The 24,079-nt window shown below is 36.5% G+C and overlaps 2 protein-coding genes and 3 pseudogenes across 2 annotated transcripts; 2 read left to right on the plus strand and 3 right to left on the minus strand.

The window, feature by feature from the left end:
* Positions 1 to 93: 93 nt before the first annotated feature.
* Positions 94 to 2,740, minus strand: LOC141812952 (disease resistance protein RGA2-like; annotated as a pseudogene).
* Positions 2,741 to 3,106: 366 nt separating this feature from the next.
* Positions 3,107 to 5,350, minus strand: LOC141812953 (uncharacterized). Its single transcript, XM_074700892.1, has 3 exons — positions 4,971 to 5,350; positions 3,823 to 3,878; positions 3,107 to 3,552 (listed from the first exon to the last, which is right to left on the minus strand). Exons 1-3 carry the CDS (start codon positions 5,227 to 5,229, stop codon positions 3,139 to 3,141), a joined length of 729 nt encoding a protein of 242 aa, XP_074556993.1. The 5' UTR covers positions 5,230 to 5,350; the 3' UTR covers positions 3,107 to 3,138.
* A 588-nt stretch (positions 5,351 to 5,938) lies between these two features.
* Positions 5,939 to 6,626, minus strand: LOC141812955 (uncharacterized). The gene is made up of 2 exons (XM_074700893.1): positions 6,459 to 6,626; positions 5,939 to 6,358 (listed from the first exon to the last, which is right to left on the minus strand). Exons 1-2 carry the CDS (start codon positions 6,624 to 6,626, stop codon positions 5,939 to 5,941), a joined length of 588 nt encoding a protein of 195 aa, XP_074556994.1.
* A 7,794-nt stretch (positions 6,627 to 14,420) lies between these two features.
* On the plus strand, positions 14,421 to 16,731 carry LOC141813608 (putative disease resistance protein At3g14460; annotated as a pseudogene).
* An 811-nt stretch (positions 16,732 to 17,542) lies between these two features.
* On the plus strand, positions 17,543 to 19,828 carry LOC141812956 (putative disease resistance protein At3g14460; annotated as a pseudogene).
* The last annotated feature ends 4,251 nt before the right edge of the window (positions 19,829 to 24,079 follow it).

Genomic DNA, 24,079 nt, shown 5'->3' on the forward strand with positions numbered 1-24,079 from the left:
GGAACGCTACTGGTTCATTATGCAATCTTGATATTTTTTCAGAGACATCATTTTTTGTGAGTTCAACCAAAAAGAATAATGGTAAGCTCGTACTCACAAAAAATGACTTGATAAAGAATTAAGTGCCGTAGGAGTCGCATGGAGTACGAGCTTACCATTATTCTTTTTGGTTGAACTCACAAAAAATGATGTCTCTGAAAAAATATCAAGATTGCATAATGAACCAGTAGCGTTCCATATGCGAAACAACTGACCTTGTTCAAAGGGATAATTCTTGGGAAACAATGCAAAAGCAAGATAACCTTGCTTTAAATGTCATGGTAGTTGCTCATAACTGCGTCTCAACAGTACTGATAATATGTTACTTTCTGTTGGATCAATTATGCCCAAACTGCTACGAGAGATCATCCTCCAGCGCTCTTCACTTTGGTGCCACTTCAGGTGACGCCCTATTGTCACAGCAGCCAAGGGATTTCCTCCAAATCTTTTAGCTATTTCTCCGACTATATCTTCCAACTCTGGATATTTGTTGCGATTTCTGTCACCGAGTGCGCATTCCTTGAACAATTCCAAATACTCTTCCTCTTCCAATCCATCCAATTCCACATCGAATAGCAAATCATCTGAGTTGCCTACATATCTAAATTGGGAAGTCACTATTATTCTGCTACCCACTTTTGCCCCATACTTAAATAAGTCGTTGAAGAAGCCCCCCGTCAGGTTGTCCAGGACGATCAACACCTTCTTGCCTGTTATTTCTGTTTTCATGGTTTCCAAAATGCTATACGATCCACTGGTTCTGTGAATTTTGCTTTGTTTATAGACGGAGGCAGATACTGACCTTTCAAGTGTAAGCCACCACTCGTCAAGAGGATGGTTGCCCATGTAAATCCATGCTTTGACATCGAATTCAGCTTCTACTTGCGCACTGTTATAAACAGCTCGGGCAAGTTCTGTCTTCCCTATTCCCACCGGGCCGGTGATGCTGATCATTACAGGCGACTCCTTTGATTCTCCTTCTGCTTTGTGAAGTAGCGCCTCTAGTATTTTCGCCTTCTCCACAGCTCGTCCTTTCAACTCCCTAACCTTGGAAGGCAACGTGCGCAGTCCTGAACTGGTGTTTCTCTGTTGATCCAAGCTGCTGCAAACTGGTTTTGATTTTTGCAGCTCTTTCTTGAAATGCTTAATTTCATCAAGAAGGCCAGCGGCTGTCTCGATGACCTCCGGCAACTTTGCTATCGCTTTCATAAAGTGCATCTCCTCAACTTTGCTATCGCTTACAAAGAATGATGGTAGTTGTTAATAGAAACCTATCAAGTCAATTTAGTAATTGACTTTAACAACATTAATTAGTTCACCTTGCTCGAAGGCTTCGCTCGCCTATGAATTTATACAACATACCATATGATATATAGATGATGACTTGTGCCAATGGCATGGATGCAAAAACACCTACGGCACTTAATTATCGTATAAACAATATATGTAGACTAAAATCTAATTAAGAAGATTCTGTGAAGTTAAAAAATTAATTTATAAAAGTCAATTAGAAAGAAAGTCAATGCTATTAATGTACATAATTTTTATTTTAATAATTATATATTTTTTATATAAAAAAATCTCCTCCGCTTTCAAAGTGACACGTACATTACTCGACTTGTATGATTAAAAATAAGATTAAAAAAATTAATAGCAATAATGAACGAAAAAAACCATGGGCCTTGGGCTTAGACTAATTGTATTTGACAACGGATCACAATGGAGTTTGACTATAGACATGTTATCCATATAGTAGTCAGCAAACCAAACATCATAGCATATTATGATTTATGGAGGAGCAACGAGGAACATATAAACATAAAAGAAAATCAGTTAAATTTAGAAAGAAAAAAAATTCCAAATTTCCTCAAAAGATACAAATGTGATGTCTTTCTGATTCAGTTGATTAATTGGGACTACCTTTGATCGTGTTACTTTTATATGTTTCTCATCTAGAAAACAGAAACAAACTTCGCCTAATTTTCTACCACCGCGCGCAACATGAAAAAATACCCTCCGATTGTGGATCACGCAGGCTGAAATTCGGCTGAATTTGGGCTGGAATTTATGGTGGAAGAGACGCTTAATTGTGGATCAGTAGGTGGGCCTCCAGTTAACAGTTAATATACGGGCTGAATTAGATTGACCATAGTCAAAATAAAAATGAAGGACAGCCCAACCCAGTTGCAGAATTTTGACCAGGTCAAAATCAGTGAAGGAGCGGTGTTTGGAACAGTCTCCATAGCTGCGATGAGAAGCCAAGTTTTGGCTCGATCAGGTAGAAGGTCTCCATGCATATGTATATATATATGGCCCTTGGCTAACGCAGCGTGATCGTGCAGTTATCCACAGTGGCAAAGAAAGGCCCAATCCGGGACATATATTTGGCGTAAAATCATTGACTCCTTCTATCTAGAAGGGGATAAATCCTTGAATTCGATCCTAGACCGATTGACAGTATCATTCCTGTAGAAATTATCCGTGCCAACCCATGGGGCCACATGGTTATCAGTCCAGTTATTCCCTGGGGGCACGAAAGTCATCATTGAACACTACGAGAAGCGTCTTTTGAACAACTTTTTCATATATTGAATAGCGCATGCAAACAGAGGCACTCATACAGGACAATCTGCTGCTCGATCGGCAATAATGAAAATGGCGAAGCAGCCCTGATCTGATCTGCTAGGCTTACAGCGGGCATACTCACATGTGTCACTATTGCAGCTACGTATGCGGGTTGCTAAACTCTTTAATTAAGCAATAAACTCCTGGGCGGGCATTGTCTCTTTGAAGAAGGACAAGGCCGAGCATTGCCTTGGATAATTTGATTTACCTTCCTTGTGATTTTCTGATGAAATTCTGAAGGTTCTTTACTCGAAAGCTTATCCAACAATTGAACCCCTTGTGGAGGTTGAAGTTGAGATTGGTCCCTTGTTTGGGATCCACTAGACAGGTTGTTAGTTGGTATCCCTTTGAGAGTTATCAGCCAAATCATTCGAGTGCAATGACAATTGTGAGGACCCTGTAGAATCTGAACATGAAACATGCAGCATCTTATTTGGTTTTGAAAGAACAAATCGGATAAGATGGAATAACTCATTATATTCCTGGCATTGCTGCACCTGTGAGTGTGATTGCAATCCATGTACTTTTGATTTGTGTAAGGATCAAAGTGTGGGGCCTTTCTTGGTGCGGCTCAGGAAGTCGACAGCCTCCTGCAGCCGCTGCACGATGGGGTCGCAGTAGGCCACGACGCCTACGACAGCGTCGTGTAAGGTGGTCAACGCAGTCGACGTATTCGATGAGAGTGGCGGGGTCCGAAGGGGAAGGGGAGAGGCGGAGGAGGCGGCGTTGGAGGGAGCGGACGAGCGAGAAAGCGCGGAGGAGAGCTAGGGCGGGGGAGACGGCCCGGTCGATGCGGGAGCGGAGAGCGCGGGTGGCGACGGCGTGGGACTGGAGAGGAGACACGGTGTCGGAGACGTAAGAGAGGGGAAGAGAGTGTTGAAAAATAAACTTAATTAATTATGGATAGAAATGATGTGGTAGCGATATTGATGAGATGAAAAGTTGATAAAATAAGAATTAATAGAGATAAAATAGATGAGATGGAAAGTTGATAGAATTGTCTAGATTCAATGTATTTAAGAGTAGTGCTTATCCTTTCAAGCCTATAAATTTGTAATATTAATTTCTACGTGATTTCACAATGAAAAATTAGAGTAGTTCCCATCTCATTTGTCTTCTCGCACAAAGTTTTTTTTCTCCCTTCTTTCTTCTACCAACATAGAGGTGGGAGGAGAGGCTAGCGTCGACAGATATTGAGTGTATGACATATTTATCTTGACATTGAAGTAAATCAAAAGGAAGACGAAATCTTCATCTCTCAAGAAAGTTATGCGACAGAAATATTAAAAAGGTTCAAGATGGATAACAGTAAGCCCATAAACACCCCAATAGAATGTAGAGTAAAATTGTCAAAGCATGATGAAAGAGAAAGTGTTGACCCAATATTTTTCAAGAGCTTGGTTGGAAGCTTATGATACTTGACAATTGCACACGCCCTGATATTCTTTATGCTATTGGACTTGTTAGTCGTTACATGAAGGCTCCAACTACCACCCATTTTAAAAATCACTAAGAGAATTTTACGCTATATCAAAGGTACGATAGATTTTGGATTGTTTTATTCATCATCTAATAATTTTAAGCTTGAAGGATATAGCGACAGTGATTAGGGTGGAGATATGGATGATAGAAAAAGTACCATCGGATTTGTGTTCTATATGGGTGATACAACGTTCACTTGGATGTCAAAGAAACAGTCTATTGTCACACTTTCTACTTGTGAAGCAGAGTACATAGCTGCGACTTCATGTGTTTGTCATACTATTTGGCTCAGAAATTTATTAAAAGAGCTAAATTTACCACAAGAAGAAGCAACCAAGATTCGAGTTGACAACAAATTTGCAATGGCACTAGCAAAGAATCCAATCTTCCATGATAGAAATAAGCATATTGATATGATCACTATATCAGAGAGTGCATCACAAGGAAAGAAGTGCAAGTAAAATACACAAAGTCTCAAGATCAAGTTGTTGATATATATTTACCAAGCCACTTAAATTTGAAGACTTCATCAAGAAGCGAAATCTACTTGGAGTCACAAAATTAAGTTTAAGAGGGGGTGTTGAAAAATAAACTTAATTAATTATGGATAGAAATGATGTGGTAGCGATATGGATGAGATGAAAAGTTGATAAGATAAGAATTAATAGAGATAAAATAGATGAGGTGGAAAGTTGATAGAATTGTCTAGATTCAGTGTATTTGAGAGTAGTGCTTATCCTTTCAAGCCTATAAATATGTAATGTTTCTACGTGATTTCACAATGAAAAATTAAAGTAGTTCCCATCTCATTTGTCTTCTTGTACAAAGTTTTTTTTCTCCCTTCTTTCTTCTACCAACATAGAGGTGGGAGGAGAGGCGAGCGTCGAAGTCGGAGAGGGCGGTTTCGACGTCGGAGGTGGACCGGAGGAGGGAGGCGAGGCCGGAGCGCGAGGCGTGGAGGTCGGCGAGCGCGACGGCGGAGACCTCCACCGCCATCGGAGGCTGGCGAAAGGGGAAGCGAAGAGGGGAAGGGAATTGGAGGTGGCGAAAGGAAGAAGACAAGATATAAATAGAAGGCGGCATGGTTGAGATGGACGGAGAGGTCGACGGATGGTCACAATCGGCGACGATAAATTCAAGGAACGAAGCCGGCGGCGGGGCGAGGATTCGAAGGCCATTTGGCGGAAAAAATTTGAGTCAAGGCACAGTGGAATTATAATATATTATTTACCAAAAATTAAATTAAAAACCTGATATTATGAGAATTTGCATAGACTGGAGCCACCGTTGACTCTTTCTTCTGTTTCTTTATTTAATGTAATTTTTTTTTCGGCTTGATCTTATAATTGTTTATTTTTTATGAATGCCTTTTTGCAATTCTAAAATAATAACCTCTCTCTTTTTTTTTAAATTTCACCTCTATTTTTATATATTTTATTTCACCTTTTGTCATCCTGAAAAGGTGAAATTATAAGGAAATTTGAAGAAAGTTATAAACTTCATTGGTTGAAATGAAAATTTTCCTTTGTTTTGTTATACTAATTACTTGCAACCAAAATTATGCAACAAATATAACATCTCAAAAAGCAAAATAAATATATTAATTCAACAAAAATTAATTAAAAAATACTCATTAATCTCTGACAAAATTCAATTAGCCCCTTTATATTACTTAAATTAAACTACAGTACCCTTTTCATCATGCCCCATCTCCTCTTCCATCTTCAGCTGATCACTGCCACCTCGCTGCCATCCTTCCTTCTTCTTCTTCCCTCATCCACCACATCCACGCTCAGCAACATGCAGACGACGGCGACGGATGCGGAGAACACGAAAACCGGCCCGAAAATCCACACCACAGTAGCAGCGTCAACGCCGCGTAGAACACTCTGCTGCCCAGCAACTGGAACATGTACGCCTTCTTCAACACGTCGCAGGTGAACTCCGAGTCCATGGTGGGCGTGTTGATCAGGAAGCAGACTTGGTTGATGAGCTTGACGGAGAGGGAGAAGCAGAGGAAGGCGAAGAGGAAGGCGAGGAGGACGGAGACGTACTGGAGCGTCGTTGACGGCGCCAGCGGTGAGCGCTCGACGGTGGTGACGAGGGCAGCGAGGCCGGAGCAGAGGACGACGCAGGTGCTGGCCATCAGCGTCGCGCCCATGATCGAGTTCCGGAAGGTTTGCACCGCCAGGATGTTCTTCTTCTCGTTCTCCTAAAAACAACAGCAAAATGCAATTCTTCCCGTTCAATTAATATCCATTGCTGATGAACTCGATTGCTCGATCGGGTGTCTCAAATCGGTCGATGCTTACTTTGACGACGGAAAGGACCCAAAGGCGCCGGGCGGAGGAGTGGATTCCGATGGCGATGCTGAGCGGGCGATATCGGACTTGGTACCAAAGCCAAATGTGGTAGGAGATGTGGAGGAGAAGGCTCAAGGGGATCAGAACAAGATCCAAGTAACACTTTCTGCACTCCATTTTGTGAACAACAGAAACCTGAATCTTCTTCTTCTTCTCGATTGCTCTCTTGTTCTTCTTCCTCCTCGCTCTTCTTTGGATCGTTCTATGGTCATGCATGTTTCGAGCTTGTGGTTGTATATATAGAGCAGTGACTGAACATGCAATTTAAATCAATCCATCTTCAACAAAAAAACAGAAAATTAAACAAATGAAACCCAAACTTTGCCAGAATGAAATTGTTGTAGAACCATAGACCCACCATCCATACACATTGTTATTTTTTTATTAAAAAAATATAAATAAAACAAAGATTAGGTGTATGTCATGCCATCGCTCGGTTACACATGTGCTACCTTACATTAGTGTTGGAAAACCAAAAGAAACTCAACTCTGCCTACTTGCAACATGGAATATTTCCTTATCTTCAACTAGGATTTTCCCTCCTCCTCTTTAGTTTGGCATGATCCCCTCATATTAGAAAAACCCAACACAATCGGAAGTAACCTATTTCAACAGACATTTGGCAAGTGGCTTTTCGATATTGATAGTGATGACAATGGGTGAAGTGAAACATAAGTCTATCCTTTTATGTTCCCTGCTTATATTCGCTTCTTATCATGATGGGGAAGTTCGAGATGAGGCTATATGCATGTTTTAAACATTATAGACTAAATACAATTTGTAACTCATTATATTTTCTGAGGAACAAAAGCAACCACCTCAATTGGAGAGGTGAATTGCCATCCTCCATTGTAGGGATGACAACCTCTAGTTTTCTATCAAGTACTTAAGTTACTTGATTTTTCATCAGATGCACCAGGTTTTATTTTGATTTATCAGCTATATATATACTCTTGGGAATGGATTTCAGAATTTTCTCAAACAAATCTCCAATATGACTAAATCATATCAAGACCTAAGAATTTAAGACATTGAATATCCATCAAATTTTTAGTTGTTAGCTGACTGAGGTGGTGTGCCATAGGGTAGTCAGCAACCATGGATCAAATGGTGCGTCTTCAACATTTGTAGGGCTACACTGCTTTTCGATCAACTGGTCCATGTCTTTCTCACCATCAAGTACTTTGAAACATCTTTGATCTTCAGCCGTTTTAGTTTGTAATTGCCCTTAAATGAATTGGGCAGGTTGGGAAACTCCTGCATGCTCTTTGCTTGGAAATTCAAAGTACTGAAGATGTTTCAAATGACCAGCTGCTTTCAGTAAACTCTCTGGAAGAACAGAAAGCACCAAGAATCGCAGAGACTCTAAATCTTTTAGTATCATCTTCAGAGAATCTCGGAAGACACATAAGAGGATGATAGATCACCATCAATTACAAGGAACGCAAATTTGTTATTCTTTATCTACTGGTTCATGAAAAATGCTCTTTCTAAGAGATCGTCGACGTAGTTTATATGGTGAACTTTTTCTAAATGAAGAATTCCCAAACCTATCCAAATCAAATTCAAATATATAGTGTTTCTCAAAGGTATAGTTCTTGGGAAACAAAGCACAAGAAAGATAACGTTGCTTGAGGTCGATACTCAGGTAGTTGCTGAAATTAAACAAAATCGTAGAGTACGTCGATATAATGTCACCATTCCTTCAATCGGTAATGCAAAACTTATTAGGAGAGATTGAAACCCAGCATTCTTCAGTTGTATGATATTTCAACTCAAATCCAACCTGCACTGCTCCAGCCAAGGGCAAACCTCATAGATATCTTTAGGCCTACCTCTTCTCTTCTGAGACAGAGTGATTGTTTTCAAATGCACATTCTTTAAATAATTCCCAATACTCATCCTGCTATAGAACAGTAAAGTTTTATTTGCAAGTATGAGTTTACATCCCTCTTTTCCACAGTTAAACAGGGAGTGAAGTTCCTGCCATGCGAGGAAGAGGTCATCCGATCCCACATATCATCTAACAGCAGTAAAAAAAACACCTTTTGTTCTTCATGGTGCTTAAAAATTTGATATATTAATGCAACACCCCTTAACTAGTTGGAGTTGGAAGGTTGGTACAGAAGTACAGGGCATGCCAGAAAATGGGGTGGACTCCTTGGGTAAGATGTAAGTGGTGGCCATATGATTTTTGAACCGAAGAACCATGCAATATTTCAAATTCTTGTTGCACCTCTCAATATTGAGATGAATGACAATAGATTGAATTTGCATCTGAGTTATCGTTTTCATTTCCGTATTCCTCTATACTAATAAGTTTTTTCATTTCATTCAATTATCATCATTTAATAAAAATATATTAAAACTAATATTATATTAAAAAATATAATTTAATAAAAATAGAATAAATACTACGATGGGAGAAGTAGAAAAAGAGAAGGAAAAGGAGAAGTAAAAATTTTTTTCTTAATTTTTTCTTTAATTAATTATCAATGGAATAAAAATAATATATATATATATATATATAATCATGATATCCTATGCGACACACAGTACACGATTGTGCGGCCACAAGATTTTTATTTTTTATTTTTTTTATTTTTTGGATTAAGTCATTTAGGGTTTTGCCTTTTTAGGAGTTATTTTTTAATATTAAGTATCAAAAAATTTTCAAAACGAAAAAAATTTAGTTGCTCACGCAATATGTTGATAAGGAGTGCAATATATAATTCTGACACACCCCATGAGCATTTAATTTTTTCCATTTTAAAAATTCTTTTATTTTTAATACTATAATTCAAAAATCTTAAATGACTTAATCGTAAATAAAAAATAAAAATATTCCTATTCCGGACATATTATATATATATATATATGATTATCTAATTATTTAATTAGGTTGAAAAACTCCTTTGATATCCTCTCCATTTTTGTGGAATATCGAATTCTTTATCGAATTATGAGGAAATTGCCATGTAATTGTTAAGACAAATTTGAGAAAGGGTCACCTTGCCAATGCCTCTTGCATCAACAGTAGATAGAACAGAGTAGATAAGCGGATCAAACTGCATTGTAGCTCTACAAATTAAATATTGAAGACTTAACCATTCGATCCACTTTTAATGATGCAGCTGAAATCTACCTTAGTCGATTTTATTAAGTCGACCAAAATGCTTTAAAATAGTCGATTTTATTTAAAATGCAAGATTTTTTCTGAAAAAGAATTTTAGAGGTTGAAATGGACTCTAATTTTACAATTGGATCCATGATGGTTCTGTTCTGGAACGATCCATTCTCAGGTTGTGCCCAATTTGATCCGATCTGCGGACCAAGTTAGTCTGCCCAACATGACCTAATTTTTAACGAGATATGTCGGGCACACCCAATGCGGCTTGGCCCGATTGCCGAATGATTTTGACCTGGCCAAAATTGGAATTGGGTTGGGCTCCGTCTGGTGCTCCTTCAATTTGATTTTGACTAGTCAAATCTAGTTAAGCCCAGATTGGCTGTTAACTGGAGGCCCATTCAAGCATCCACAATAAAGACTTCTCTTTAGCCACAAAGTCTAGCCCAAGCCCAAATTGGAGAATTAATTAAATCCAATGGATTTCAAACTGTGGACTGCAAGCATCCCTTAATTTTAATTAATATTTGTATATTGATTCAGAAAATTGTGTATTGATTCGTCATATTACAGGATAGAATGCAACAATTTGTAATAATAATTTTTACATATCAAGATTTGATTGAGTCATTTTTTTTTTATTTTTTTTTTTTTATCATTGCTTCGTCGTCTTTTAGTCGTGAGTCTTCAATTCTTTTAACTCAGTGGACCAACTTATAGTTATCAACCCTCAAATTAATGTCGGCTATGGTTTACTTTATTTTGTGATTTTGGGGGGAAAAGGTTAAATGGTATATTAGAAGGGAGAAGAAAATATATAATTATACACACACAAATATTGAAATATAAATATATAATTATAGCTTTTATGCTTAATCTCAATTAAAAGCTGGCATACTTTAGTACAGACAAATATTGAAATATAAATATATATAACTTGTTCAATATCTATCTTACAAAACACCAGGAAGAAGCTGTAATCGGACATATATATTCCCAGCTCTTTGTTTGTGAACTGCAACTGCTGGGATTGAATCAAGTGGTTGTAGTTGTTAGAAGTCCCTTCGTAGCAGCTGCATCCCTCTTGAACGAGTCCGTCAACGCCTTCTTGTGGGAGACAAGGTGAGAGAACGCAGACAATTATACGATATCCTCTTCTGCAAACAAATTCAAGAACTTATGGGTTTTTATCTTTTTCTGTCAGTAATCAATTATCGCTTTCTGTTGTTTTTCTCTTTTGCAGCTGCTTCTATTCAATATCCAAACTCAAGTTAGTTAGAAACAAGATCCAAGGCCAATTAATGGATCCTGTTTCGATAACCCTCACGGTAGCAGGATACGTGGCGCCTCAAATTGTGACTCAGTTGATGAACTTATTGCCTGATCGTCGGAAGAAGAGTAAATCCGCGAAGCAGAAATTGTTTTTTCTGGAGCAATTCGTCGAAATTGGAAGAATCATCAGAGTTTCCCTTCCATTCGTCAGAGTTTCCGAACAGGGTGACTTCCTTTATTCGAAGGTCTGGTTCCAGCGTTTCAAGGATGCTATTTACGATGCTGAGGATGCCATTTACAGTTGCAAGTTTGCCATCGACGAGAATCAGGCCAGTAGTAATACATACAATTTCAATTATTCAAAATCTGCATGTATAGCTAATTCTTCTTCACTAATCTCTGATGTTAAATAACAGATAAATAATATTCTTGAGATATTTGAAGCAATATACGATAAGAATGGTCATCAAGTAGTTTACTATGAAAAGTTGCTACAAAAGGAAATCCCAACCTGGCGGAGGACCAGTACTTATTTCATGCCCGAAATACAAATCAAAGGAAGAACAATTCAGATAGACAACTTGAAAAAATGGCTACTCAGTGATCAATCATCTGATAACTCCCGTAGAAACTTCTCTATTCGGTCTATCATTGGCACAGGAGGCATTGGCAAGACGATCCTTTCTCAACTTGCCTTCAACATTCCAGCGGTGCAAGAACACTTTGAGGTCATGGCGTGGGTCTCGTTGTGCGACCCTTATAGGCCCACCATTTATATCAAAGCCAACGAGTCCACCTCAGTATCCAGTAACTCAGATCCAGATCCAGTGGGTTTCGAAGAGTTCCATAACAAATTTGTAAGCAAAATGATGAACAAAAGGTATTTTATGGTGTTAGACGATGCGTGGGATAAGCTCTGCAATGAATGGAGAGCATATGGCTCCTTGTTTAACTGTGGAAAATATGGAAGCAAAGTTATTGTAACCACCCAGCTTGAAGAAGTAGCAAATAGGATAGACTCAGAGCTAATTATAAATCTTGATGTTCTTCAACCAGAAGAGTATTTGGAATTATTTAAAGAATGTGCACTTAGCAAGAATCACTCAGTCTTGGAAGAGTGTGCATCTGGCAACGAGAGGTCATGCAATAATTGCTCAGTCTTGGATGATGTAGGCCGTAGTATATCTGAAAGGTTTGGTTGCTTGCCCTTGGTTGCAGTAGAAGTTGGTCATCAGTTATCTTTAGGCCTACGTACCTGCACTGCTCCAACCAAGGGCAAACCTCAGATATCTTTAGGCCTACGTACCTCTTATCTTCTGAGACAGGGTGATTGTTTTCAAATGCACATTCTTTAAATAATTCCCAATACTCATCCTGCTATAGAACAGTAAAGTTTTATTTGCAAGTATGAGTTTACATCCCTCTTTTCCACAGTTAAACAGGGAGTGAAGTTCCTGCCATGCGAGGAATCATCTAACAGCAGTAAAAAAACAACCTTTTGTTCTTCATGGTGCTTAAAAATTTGATATATTAATGCAACACCCCTTACCTAGTTGGAGTTGGAAGGTTGGTATAGGAGTACAGGGCATGTCAGAAAATGGGGTGGACTCCTTGGGTAAGATGTAAATGGTGGCCATATGATTTTTGAACGGAAGAACCATGCAATATTTCAAATTGTTGTTGCACCTCTCAATATTGAGAGGGATGACAATAGATTAGATTTGAATCTGAGTTATCGTTTTCATTTCCGTATCCCTTTATATTAATAATTTTTTCATTCCATTCAATTATCATCATTTAATAAAAATATATTAAAATTAATATTATATTTAAAAAAATTATAATTTTATAAAAATAAAATAAATATTTATAGATTACCATGGCAGAAGTAGAGAAAGAGAAGGAAAAAGAGAAGTAGAATTTATTTTCTTAATTTTTTCTTTAATTAATTATCAATGGAATAAAAAAAAATATATATATATATATATATAATCATGATATCCTATGCGACACACAATTGTGCGGCCACAAGATTTTTATTTTTTATTTTGGATTAAGTCATTTAGGATTTTGTCTTTTTAGGAGTTGAATTATAATATTAAGTATAAAAAAACTTTCAAAACAAATAAAATTTAGTTGCTGACGTAATATGTTGGATAAGAAGTGCAGTATAATAATTCTGACACATCTTATGAGCATTTAATTTTTTCTATTTTGAAAATTCTTTTGTATTTAATACTATAACTCAACTTTTTAGAATTATAACTTAATCGTAAATAAAACAAATAAAAATATTACTATTCCTATTCCGGATGCTATATATATATATATATATATATATATATATATATATACTTGATTATCTAATTATTTAATTAGGTTGAAAAACTCCTTTCATATCCTCTCCATTTTTATGGAATATCGAATTCTTGGTCGAATTATGAGGAAATTGCCATGTAATTGTTAAGACAAATTTGAGAAAGGGTCACCTTGCCAATGCCTCTTGCATCAACAGTAGATAGAACAGAGTAAATAAGCGGATCAAACTGCATTGTAGCTCTACAAATTAAATATTGAAGACTTAACCATTCGATCCACTTTTAATGACGCAGCTGAAAACTACCTTAGTCGATTTTATTAAGTCGACCAAAATGCTTTAAAATAGTCGATTTTATTTAAAATGTAAGATTTTTTTCTGAAAAAGAATTTTAGAGGTTGAAATGGATTCTAATTTTACAATTGGATCCATGATGGTTCTGTTCTGGCACGATCCATTCTCAGATTATGCCCAATTTGATCTCGGGCCTAATTGCCCCTGTCTAATCCGATCTGCGGACCAATTTAGTCTGCCCAACATGGCCTAATTTTTAACGAGTTATGTCGGGCTTCGTCTGGTGCTCCTTCAATTTGATTTTGACTAGTCAAATCTAGTTAAGCCCAGATTGGCTGTTAACTGGAGGCCCATTCAAGCATCCACAATAAAGACTTCTCTTCAGCCACAAATTCTAGCCCAAGCCCAAATTGGAGGATTAATTATCCAGTGGATTTCAAACTGTGGAATGCAAACATCCCTTAATTTTAATTAATATTTGTATATTAATTCAGAAAATTGTGTATTTATTCATCATAGTAAAGGATAGAAGGCAACAATGTGTAATAATCGTTTTTATCAATTATAGCTTTTATGCTTAATCTCAATTAAAAGCCGGCATACTTTAGTACAGACAAATATTGAAATATAAATATATATAACTTGTTCAATATCTATCTTACAAAACACCAGGAAGAAGCTGTAATCGGACATATATATTCCCAGCTCTTTGTTTGTGAACTGCAACTGCTGGGATTGAATCAAGTGGTTGTAGTTGTTAGAAGTCCCTTCGTAGCAGCTGCATCCCTCTTGAACGAGGCCGTCAACGCCTTCTTGTGGGCGACAAGGTGAGAGAACGCAGACAATACGATATCCTCTTCTGCAAACAAATTCAAGAACTTTTGGGTTTTTATCTTCTTTCTGTCAGTAATCAATTATCGCTTTCTGTTGTTTTCTCTTTTGCAGCTGCTTCTATTATATTCAATCTCTATACTCAAGTTAGTTAGGGACAGGATCCAAGGTCAATTAATGGATCCTATTTCGATAACCCTCACGGTAGTAGGATGGGTGGCGCCTCAATTTGTGACTGAGTTCATGGACTTCTTTCGTCGTCGTCGGAAGCAGAGTAAAACCGCGGAGCGGAATTTGATTTTTCTAAAGCGATTCGTCGAAATTGGAAGAATCGTCAGAGTTTCCCACTGGCAGGGACAGGGTGACTTCCTTTATTCGAAGGTCTGGTTCCGGCGTTTCAAGGATGCTATTTACGATGCTGAGGATGCCATTTACAGTTGTGAGTTTTCCATCGACGAGAATCAGGCCAGTAGTTATACATACAATTTCAATTATTCAAAATCTGCAAGTATAGCTAATTCTTTTTCACTAATCTCTGATGTTAAATAACAGATAAATAATATTCATGAGATATTTGAAGCAATAGACGATAAGAATGGTCATAAAGTAGTTTACTCTGAAAAGTTGATACAACAGGAAATCCCAACCTGGCGGAGGACCACTTATCTCATGCCCAGACAGATCAAAGGAAGAACATTTCAGAAAGACATATTGAAAAACTGGCTACTCTCTGATCAATCATCTACTTACTCCACTACAAACTTCTCTATTCTGTCTATCATTGGCACAGGAGGCATTGGCAAGACGATCCTTTCTCAACTTGTCTTCAACAATCAAGAGGTGCAACAAAACTTTGAGGTCATGGCGTGGGTCTCGTTGTGCGACCCTTATAGGCCCACCATTTATATCAAAGCCAACGAGTCCACCTCAGTATCCAGTAACTCAGATCCAGTTAGTTTCGAAGACTTCCATAACAAATTTGTAAGCAAAATGATGAACAAAAGGTTTTTTATGGTGTTAGACGATGTGTGGGATGACCTCCTCACTGAATGGGAAACATATTGCTCCTTGTTTAACTGTGGAAAAGATGGAAGCAAAATTATTGTAACCACCCAGCTTGAAGGAGTAGCAAATATGATAGACTCAGAGCTAATAAATCTTGATGTACTTCAACCAGATGAGTACTTGGAATTATTTAAAGAATGTGCATTTAACAAGAATCATCCAGTCTTGGAAGAGTGTGCATTTAGGAACAAGAGACCACGCAATGATCACTCAGTCTTGGATGATGTAGGCCGTAGTATATCTAAAGGTTTGGGTGCTTGCCATTGGTTGCAGTAGAGGTTGGTCGTCAGTTAAAGTGTTCTTTGGATCAAGAAGGTTGGAACTCAATTTTGTATAATAAATTTTGCATAGCCGATCGAAGGGATGGCGATATTATATCAATTCTTGGATTATGTTACGAACAACTACCTAGGCGTCTTAAGCAATGCTATCTTTCTTGTGCTTTGTTTCCAAGGAATTATCAGTTTGAGAAACACCAATTGAATTTGATTTGGATAGGTATGGGCTTTGTGCATTCTGGATCTACAACAGGAAACTATGTTGATGATTTCTCAAAAAGGTCATTTTTCATAGATACAACAAGAACAAATGATAAGTACGTGTTCCATCCTGTGTTACATGAACTTGCAGAATACATATCAGATGGAGAATTTTTTAGACAAGAAGAGCAAACCATGGAAAGTGAGAGTATAAAAATCCCAGAAGAAGCTCGCCATGTTTATATTTCAGCTGATAATTTTGTCAAGGCTTCAGAAGCTTTGAGAAGGAATGAAAAATTGCGCAGCTTGTAATTGATGGTGATTTATCAAACTCCTGTAATGAAAAATCCTTCATGAAATCTTTTGAGAGAGTACTAAAAAATTTGAAATTCCTGAGATTCTTGGTGCTTTCTGTGCTTCCACAGAATTTATCAAAAACAGTTGGCAAATTGAAATATCTTCGATACTTTGAGTTCCCAAGCAATCAACAGACATTACCCAAACTATCCGATTCATTTAGGAGCAATTACAAATTAAAAAGGTGGGATTCTAAGTATTTGTTGGTGGCCAAAGATATTGATGAATTGATCAAATTGCACTGCAGCTCTGCCAACATTGTAGATGCAACCATCTGATCTAGTACTGCTGCTGCTGCTGAAGTAAAAAAGTACTGCTCTATGGCGCACCACCTGAGTCAGCTACTTCGCTATGTTTCTCATTTAGTTGGGTGTTGTCTTACTCTATGCTTCGCGCATCTATTAGTTTCTGTTTTATGCTTTCCTATTTGGTCGTGATGTCATGTCAGGTCACTATAATTTTCCTGTAGTCTGTTCTATCATGCATGTAGAAAACACTAGTTAATCCTTTTGTAACTTTCTGAAAGAGTTCGTCTAAGAATCATTTAGTTTCCATACTGCTATGTTTATTTTCATTTTAACCTTTATAGAATTATAAAATATTTTTAACTAAAATTGTTTAATATATGGCTATTAATCAATTTAGATAACATTTAACGATACGTAGACTTGTCAAACATTTTTGCAAAAGAACTTAATGACCACTTAGAATAGTATTTAGTGAACTGTTTATCAGACAATAACAAATAGAGAAAGAGGTTGGATGGAGGGGCATTTTAAAAAATAAATGCATGGTTTAGTAAATTCCAAAACAAAATGCGCCATTTGGTCAAAATTGTTTTAAAGTGATATACTAAAAAAAATATTTTAAATATTAGATTATGAGTGAGATATCGATATTTGAATAGTGTGATTATTAGCTAACGATATAAATAATTAAAGACGATCTTTTGATTCTCCGTCTTATTAAATTTATTTAAAATTATAATTATTTTAAATTATACGAGAACCCGTTTCTTTAGTAAGTAACGGGAGTTAGTTTTAAAATATTTATATTAGTTACCAAATTAGAATTGACTTGCATAATCAGATTTATTTAAATTGTAATTATTTAAGATTACTAAATAAATTTGTTAAACAGAAGATTTTTTTTTTTTTTGCAATTTACAATTTGAGTGGCTATCACGTGCGTACTACTTATAAACACTTGTAGAATTTGTAGTAGGCAAAATTTATCATCTTCCTCTGCCTTCTTCTGACTTTTATTTTTAGCTCAGAAAAGCAAAACAGGCATGCCCTTGTTCACTGAGACTCCACAAACCGAAATCGCAAGATACCTTGCGCGAATTGCTTATCGGGAGAATAAGAATTCATGTCATCCGGAGCCTGCGGCAGCACCAGGACTCGAAGGTTCATATTGCAAATGCTGGACTGGAGCAACTACGAGGAATTCTTCTAGATGACACGAGCTTAAGAATCAACAACCTCCACAAGAAGATCAGCAACAAATTCCTGCAAGACTGGTTATGGCGCTATAAGGATTTCTTCTACATGACGGAGGACGTACTCGACGACTTGGATTTTATTGTATTGCCCAGCGACAAACCACAAGGTGATGATCTTTCAGCATTTGATGAACAGATGCTAATTTTTATGAAAGCGATGGAAAAGTTGCCGGAGGTCATCGATGCAGCCACTGGTCTCTTCCGTGAAATTAAGGATCTTATGGAGGGGATGGAGGAATTCGAACAAATCTACAGCAGATTGGAGAAGCAACAGGTCACCAGTTCGGAACTCCCCACGTTGCCTTACAAAGTTAGGGAGTTGAAAGGACGAGCTGTGGAGAAGGCGAAAATACTAGAGGCGTTACTTCACAAAGAAGAAGGAGAATCAAAGGAGTCGCCTATATTGATCAGCATCACAGGCCCGGTGGGAATAGGGAAGACGGATCTTGCCCGGGCCGTTTATAACAGTGCACAAGTAGAAGCTGAATTCGATGTCAGAGCATGGATTTACATGGGCAAGATCCTGGTGACGACTGGTGGCTTACACTTCAAAGGTCAGAATCTGACTCCGTCGACCAACCAAGCAAACTTCACAGAATCAGTGGATCATCACTGGTTCATAGCATTTTGGATATCATGAAAACAGAAATGACAGGCAAGAAGGTGCTGATCGTCCTGGACAACCTGACGGAGTGGTTCTATGCTGACATGGACATGGTTAAGCATGTGGCAAAAGTGGGTAGCAGAATAATAGTGACTTCCCAATTTGAACATGACTATTTACGGACAGACACTGCTGTGCTATTGAGTGTGGAATTGGATGGGTTGGAAGAGGAAGAGTATTTGGAATTGTTCAAGGAATGCGCACTCGGTGACAGAAATCGCAACAAATATCCAGAGTTGGAAGATATAGTCGGAGAAATAGCTAAAAGGTTTGGAGGAAATCCCTTAGCTGCTGTGATGATAGGGCGTCACCTGAAGTCACAACCAAATAAAGATCACTGGAGGATAATCTCTCGTAGCAATTTGGGCATGATTGATCCAACAGAAAGTAACATTATATCAGTGTTGAGACACAGTTACGAGAAACTACCTGTGAATCTGAAGCAATGTTATCTTGCTTGTGCTCTGTTTCCCAAGAATTTTCCTTTTAAAAAAAAAGCAATTGTTTGGGATATGGAACGCCATTGGATGTTCTTCACGTAGATCTATATTCGCGGTATTGGAAGAACATTGAACCATTTTTTGTGAGTTCAGCAAGAAAGGATGGCGAGTTCATTACTCCATGCTATTTTTCATGAGCTTGCAGACTACATATGTGATGGTGAATTTTTTAGACTTGAGGATGAAATTAAGGAAGAAGATGACATACAAATCCCAGAGAAAGCCCGACATGTGTATGTTACAGCAGATAATTTTGTCAAAGTTTATCAAGTATTGCAAGAGAAGACGCACTTGCGTAGTCTTGTCATCTGTGGAGATCTATCCTCAGAAGAACACAAGACAAACTTTATGGGATTGCTAGAAGAGGTGTTGCGAAATTTGATAGGCTTGAGGCTGCTGATGATCTCTGTGCTTCCAACTGGGAAATTGCCTGATGCAATTGGTGGTTTGAGACATCTTCGATACTTGGAATTACCTATAAACACAATAACGAAGGAATCAATTCAAGAGCTTCCTGCTTGGTTATCTGATAATCCATTTGTTGGTTTAAGACAGCTTCAGAATCTGAAGGAGCTAAGAAGAGCAATTCAAAAGCTTAAAACTGGTGAATCAAGTCACTCATTTAAATCAATTGATCCAGAGCATTCATCTAGGGAATCAAGAGATCCATCTGTTCTTAAACCCCTGAAGTTTTCTAAAGATGACAGCGAAGTTCTCAAAGAAAAAACAAAGTAGTCGAAAGGGATTTTCTTCTGAAGAAGTTTTTATTAAGTAGAAGCAGCTGAAGTGATGATACACCCCATCTCTGTGGAGAAACTCTACTGTACTTTCATGTCATTGTGTTTATCTTGATTCCAATAAATGTATTGTGTGCTAAATTATAGTTTCCGACAATTTCATTTTATTCAATGGTATTTGATCATGCTCTAATTTAAAATTGTGTTTGGTTCCTGTGATATTTATATTTTAAAATATCTATTTCTTTGGAATAATTATTAATTATATATTCTACTTTTAAATAATAAATTTTTATTGAACTAACAAAATCTTCAAATCAAGATGCATGATCTAACCAAGTTGATTTTAAGTCTAATTGATTCAAATAAATCTAAATCATGAGGAGTAGGTTGAATGAGCCAGTACGTTGAGTTGAACTAGCTACGTACATGAGGACAGGTGAGCTAATATGACCGCACGAGTTAGTTGAGCTAAACTAGTCAAGCAAACTTGGTGGGTCAATTAGATTAGGTGAGTCAATCATGTTAGGCAAGTCAAGTAGAGTGAGCTAACTGCATAATGAGTGAGCTAGCCAATCAAATCACACCACTAGCTAGTCGAGCTAAGCTAATCAATCGAGTTTGATGGGTCAACAGATTGAATGATCCAATTCAACCAAATGATTGGGTCGATCAGTTTGGATCAGCAGGTCATGTTAGTCAATTCAAAGTGGGTTACGCAAATCAATCAAGTCAGTGGGTCAATTATTCAACAATTAACTCAATTCATTGCTTAAATTTATATTTTAGGCATTGTAAATTTGAATACATGTATGTTTCTTTAAAATGATATACATGCATTCTAATTAGTTATAACAAATAATAATATTATTTTTCTTTCTCATGCGTATTTCATCATTTTGGATTAATATGTAGTTTTTTAAAATATAGACTATTCAAACCAATTTAATTATTGAACTAGTTGCGTCAACAACTCCACTAGACATAGTTTATTGCTTTGCTTAGAAGATCATGTATAGATATAAAAAATAATAATAACAACGTATTTGTTGATACATCATTTTCTATACATCTTAATCTTTACGCTTTATTTATGTACATATATCAGAATTGCTCATTCAACAATTAACTCAGTCCATCATCGCTTACATTATTTATATGTTATATTTTAAGTTTGAATGCATATATATTTCATTAAAATAATAAGTTGAAAACATTTATAAAAAAATGATATTATTCTTCTTTCTCATATATAGTTCATCATTTTGAGCTGACATATAGTTTTTCTAAATGGAGATTAATCAATTCAATTTATTAAGCTAGTTGCTTCAACAACTCCACTAGAATCAATCCATTGCTTACCAACAAAGAAAAATAATTCATTTGTTAATACATCATTTCTATACATTATTTATATACTCATTCAACAAGTTTTTTTCTCATGCACGATGTTCCACTATAAGATATTGCTCATTGAAATTATTTATAATAATGAAATATTGTTCTTTCTCATGCATCTTTATACGCAACTTTTTTTTAAAAAAAATGGAGATTGATCAAATCAATTTAATAACTAATCTGACTTAATCAAGTTCACTTTATAATTGCACTAGATCTAATCCATAGCTTACATTGTTGACTTGTATCTCAAGTTCCATTAAAATATATATTGCACTTGTTCAATTTGAATAGGATATTGCATGCCTTGATTATTTATAGCAAATGAATTATTCATCTTTCTCATCAACAATCACGCCAGCTAGCCTCAAAGCTTACATTTATGACGTGACTTTGAATGCTCATATATTCGATTAAGATATTGCGCGTTGGAATTATTTATAATAAAATTAAGAATTGTTCCTCTTTTAATTTCATGCATATCGATCCTTCGTTATTTTGAGTTAGTCAATATATATGACTTGTTAATAGAAACCGATCAAATCAATTTAGTAATTGACTTTATCAACATTAATTAGTTCACCTTGCCCAAGGCTTCGCTCACCTATGAATTTATACAATATACCATATGATAGATGATGACTTTGTGCCAATGGCATGGATGCAAAAACACCTACGGCACTTAATTATCGTATAAACAATATATGTAGACTAAAATCTAATTAAGAAGAGTCTGTGAAGTAATAAAAATTAATTTATAAAAGTCAATTAGAAAGAAAGTCAATGTTATTAATGTACATAATTTTTATTTTAATAATTATATATTTTTTATATAAAAAAATTCCTCCGCTTTCAAAGAGACACGTACATTACTCGACTTGTATGATTAAATAAGATTAAAAAATTAATAGCAATAATGAATAAAAAAACCATGGGCCTTGGGCTTAGACTAATTGTATTTGACAACGGATCACAATGGAGTTTGACTATAGACATGTTATCCATATAGTAGTCAGCAAACCAAACATCATACCAAATTATGATTTATGGAGGAGCAACGAGGAACATATAAACATAAAAGAAAATCAGTTAAATTTAGAAAGAAAAAATTCCAAATTTCCTCAAAAGATACAAATGTGATGTCTTTCTGATTCAGTTGATTAATTGGGACTACCTTTGATCGTGTTACTTTTAGATGTTTCTCATCTAGAAAACAGAAACACACTTCGCCTAATTTTCTACCACCGCGCGCAACATGAAAAAATACCCTCCGATTGTGGATCACGCAGGCTGAAATTCCGGCTGAATTTGGGCTGGAATTTATGGTGGAAGAGACGCTTAATTGTGGATCAGTAGGTGGGCCTCCAGTTAACAGTTAATATATGGGCTGAATTAGATTGACCATAGTCAAAATAAAAATGAAGGACAGCCCAACCCAGTTGCAGAATTTTGACCAGGTCAAAATCAGTGAAGGAGCGGTGTTTGGAACAGTCTCCATAGCTGCGATGAGAAGCCAAGTTTTGGCTCGATCAGGTAGAAGGTCTCCATGCATATGTATATGGCCCTTGGCTAACGCAGCGTGATCGTGCAGTTATCCACAGTGGCAAAGAAAGGCCCAATCCGGGACATATATTTGGCGTAAAATCATTGACTCCTTCTATCTAGAAGGGGATAAATCCTTGACCACGATCCTAGACAGATTGACAGTATCATGCCTGTAGAAATTATCCGTGCCAACCCATGGGGCCACATGGTTATCAGTCCAGTTATGCCCAATGGGGACACGAAAGTCATCATTGAACACTACGAGAAGCGTCTTTTGAACAACTTTTTCATATAATTCGAGTGCAATGACAATTGTGGACCCTGTAGAATCTGAACATGAAACAGCAGCTTATTTTGGTTTTGAAAGAACTGAGGATAAGATGGAATAACTCACTATATTCCTGGCATTTGCTGCACCTGTAAGTGTTATTGCAATCCATGTACTTTTGATTTGTGTAAGGATCAAAGTGTGGGGCCTTTCTTGGTGCGGCTCAGAAACTGACAGCCTCCTGCAGCCGCTGCACCGTGGGGTCGCAGGGCTGTCTCAAGGTTTCGTGAGACCCTAGGCTAAAATTTTTTTAGACCTTTAATACATTTTTTTTAATATAAAATTTTTTCTCATCTTTTTCCATTCAAGTCATAAAAATATTAATTTAAAAATAATTTTTTATATAAAATTTAATTTTCTAACTATTAATTTAAAAATATATTTTTATATAAAATTTAATTTTCTTACTTTTGAGATGTAAAATTATTAATTAAATTTTTATATTTAAATTTTGTTAATAAAATTTTTTCAATTGATAAAATTATTAGATTATTTAATCTTTTTAAAGATATTATTGAATGTAAATAAGACTTTATTAAGATATTATTTTTAGAATGATGCATCAATTCAGTCCTGTATTGATTCTTATGCATGTAGCAACTTCTCATGTATGTAGGCGTGAGCAGTGCATCAAATGCATGAAATGACATCAAATTCTCATGCGTAGTCATACAGGCGTGATGTGACCCTGCGAAAATCGAAACATCATGATCTCGCGAAATGAACACATTATTTGATTGATATAAAAAAAAAATTAAAATAAATTTTTTTAATAACAATGGGCCCCAATAAAATTGGGGCCCTAGGCATAGGCCTTAATGGTGCCGCGACGCCTACGATAGTGTCATGAAGGTGGCCAACGCAATTGACATAGTGGATGATGTAAAGAAAGATAACTGAATTAGAGAGAAGAAAAGTCGGAAAGAAATAAAACTTCTTCATTAATGATTTATCCATAAGGGATATAATTTATAGGAATATTAAAGTGTTCGGTCAATTGACACATTCACTCAGTTTTGGATGATGTAGGCCATAGTATATCTGAAAGGTTTGGGTGCTTGCCCTTGGTTGAAGTAGAAGTTGGTCATCAGTTAAAGTGTTCTTTAGATCAAGAAAGTTGGAACTTAATTTTGCATAATAAATTTTGCATAG

Source organism: Curcuma longa, chromosome 20 (assembly GCF_044706935.1).
Source record: "Curcuma longa cultivar G26 ecotype Majalengka, Jawa Barat chromosome 20, ITB_CL_G26_1.1, whole genome shotgun sequence".
Classification (NCBI taxonomy): domain Eukaryota; kingdom Viridiplantae; phylum Streptophyta; class Magnoliopsida; order Zingiberales; family Zingiberaceae; genus Curcuma; species Curcuma longa.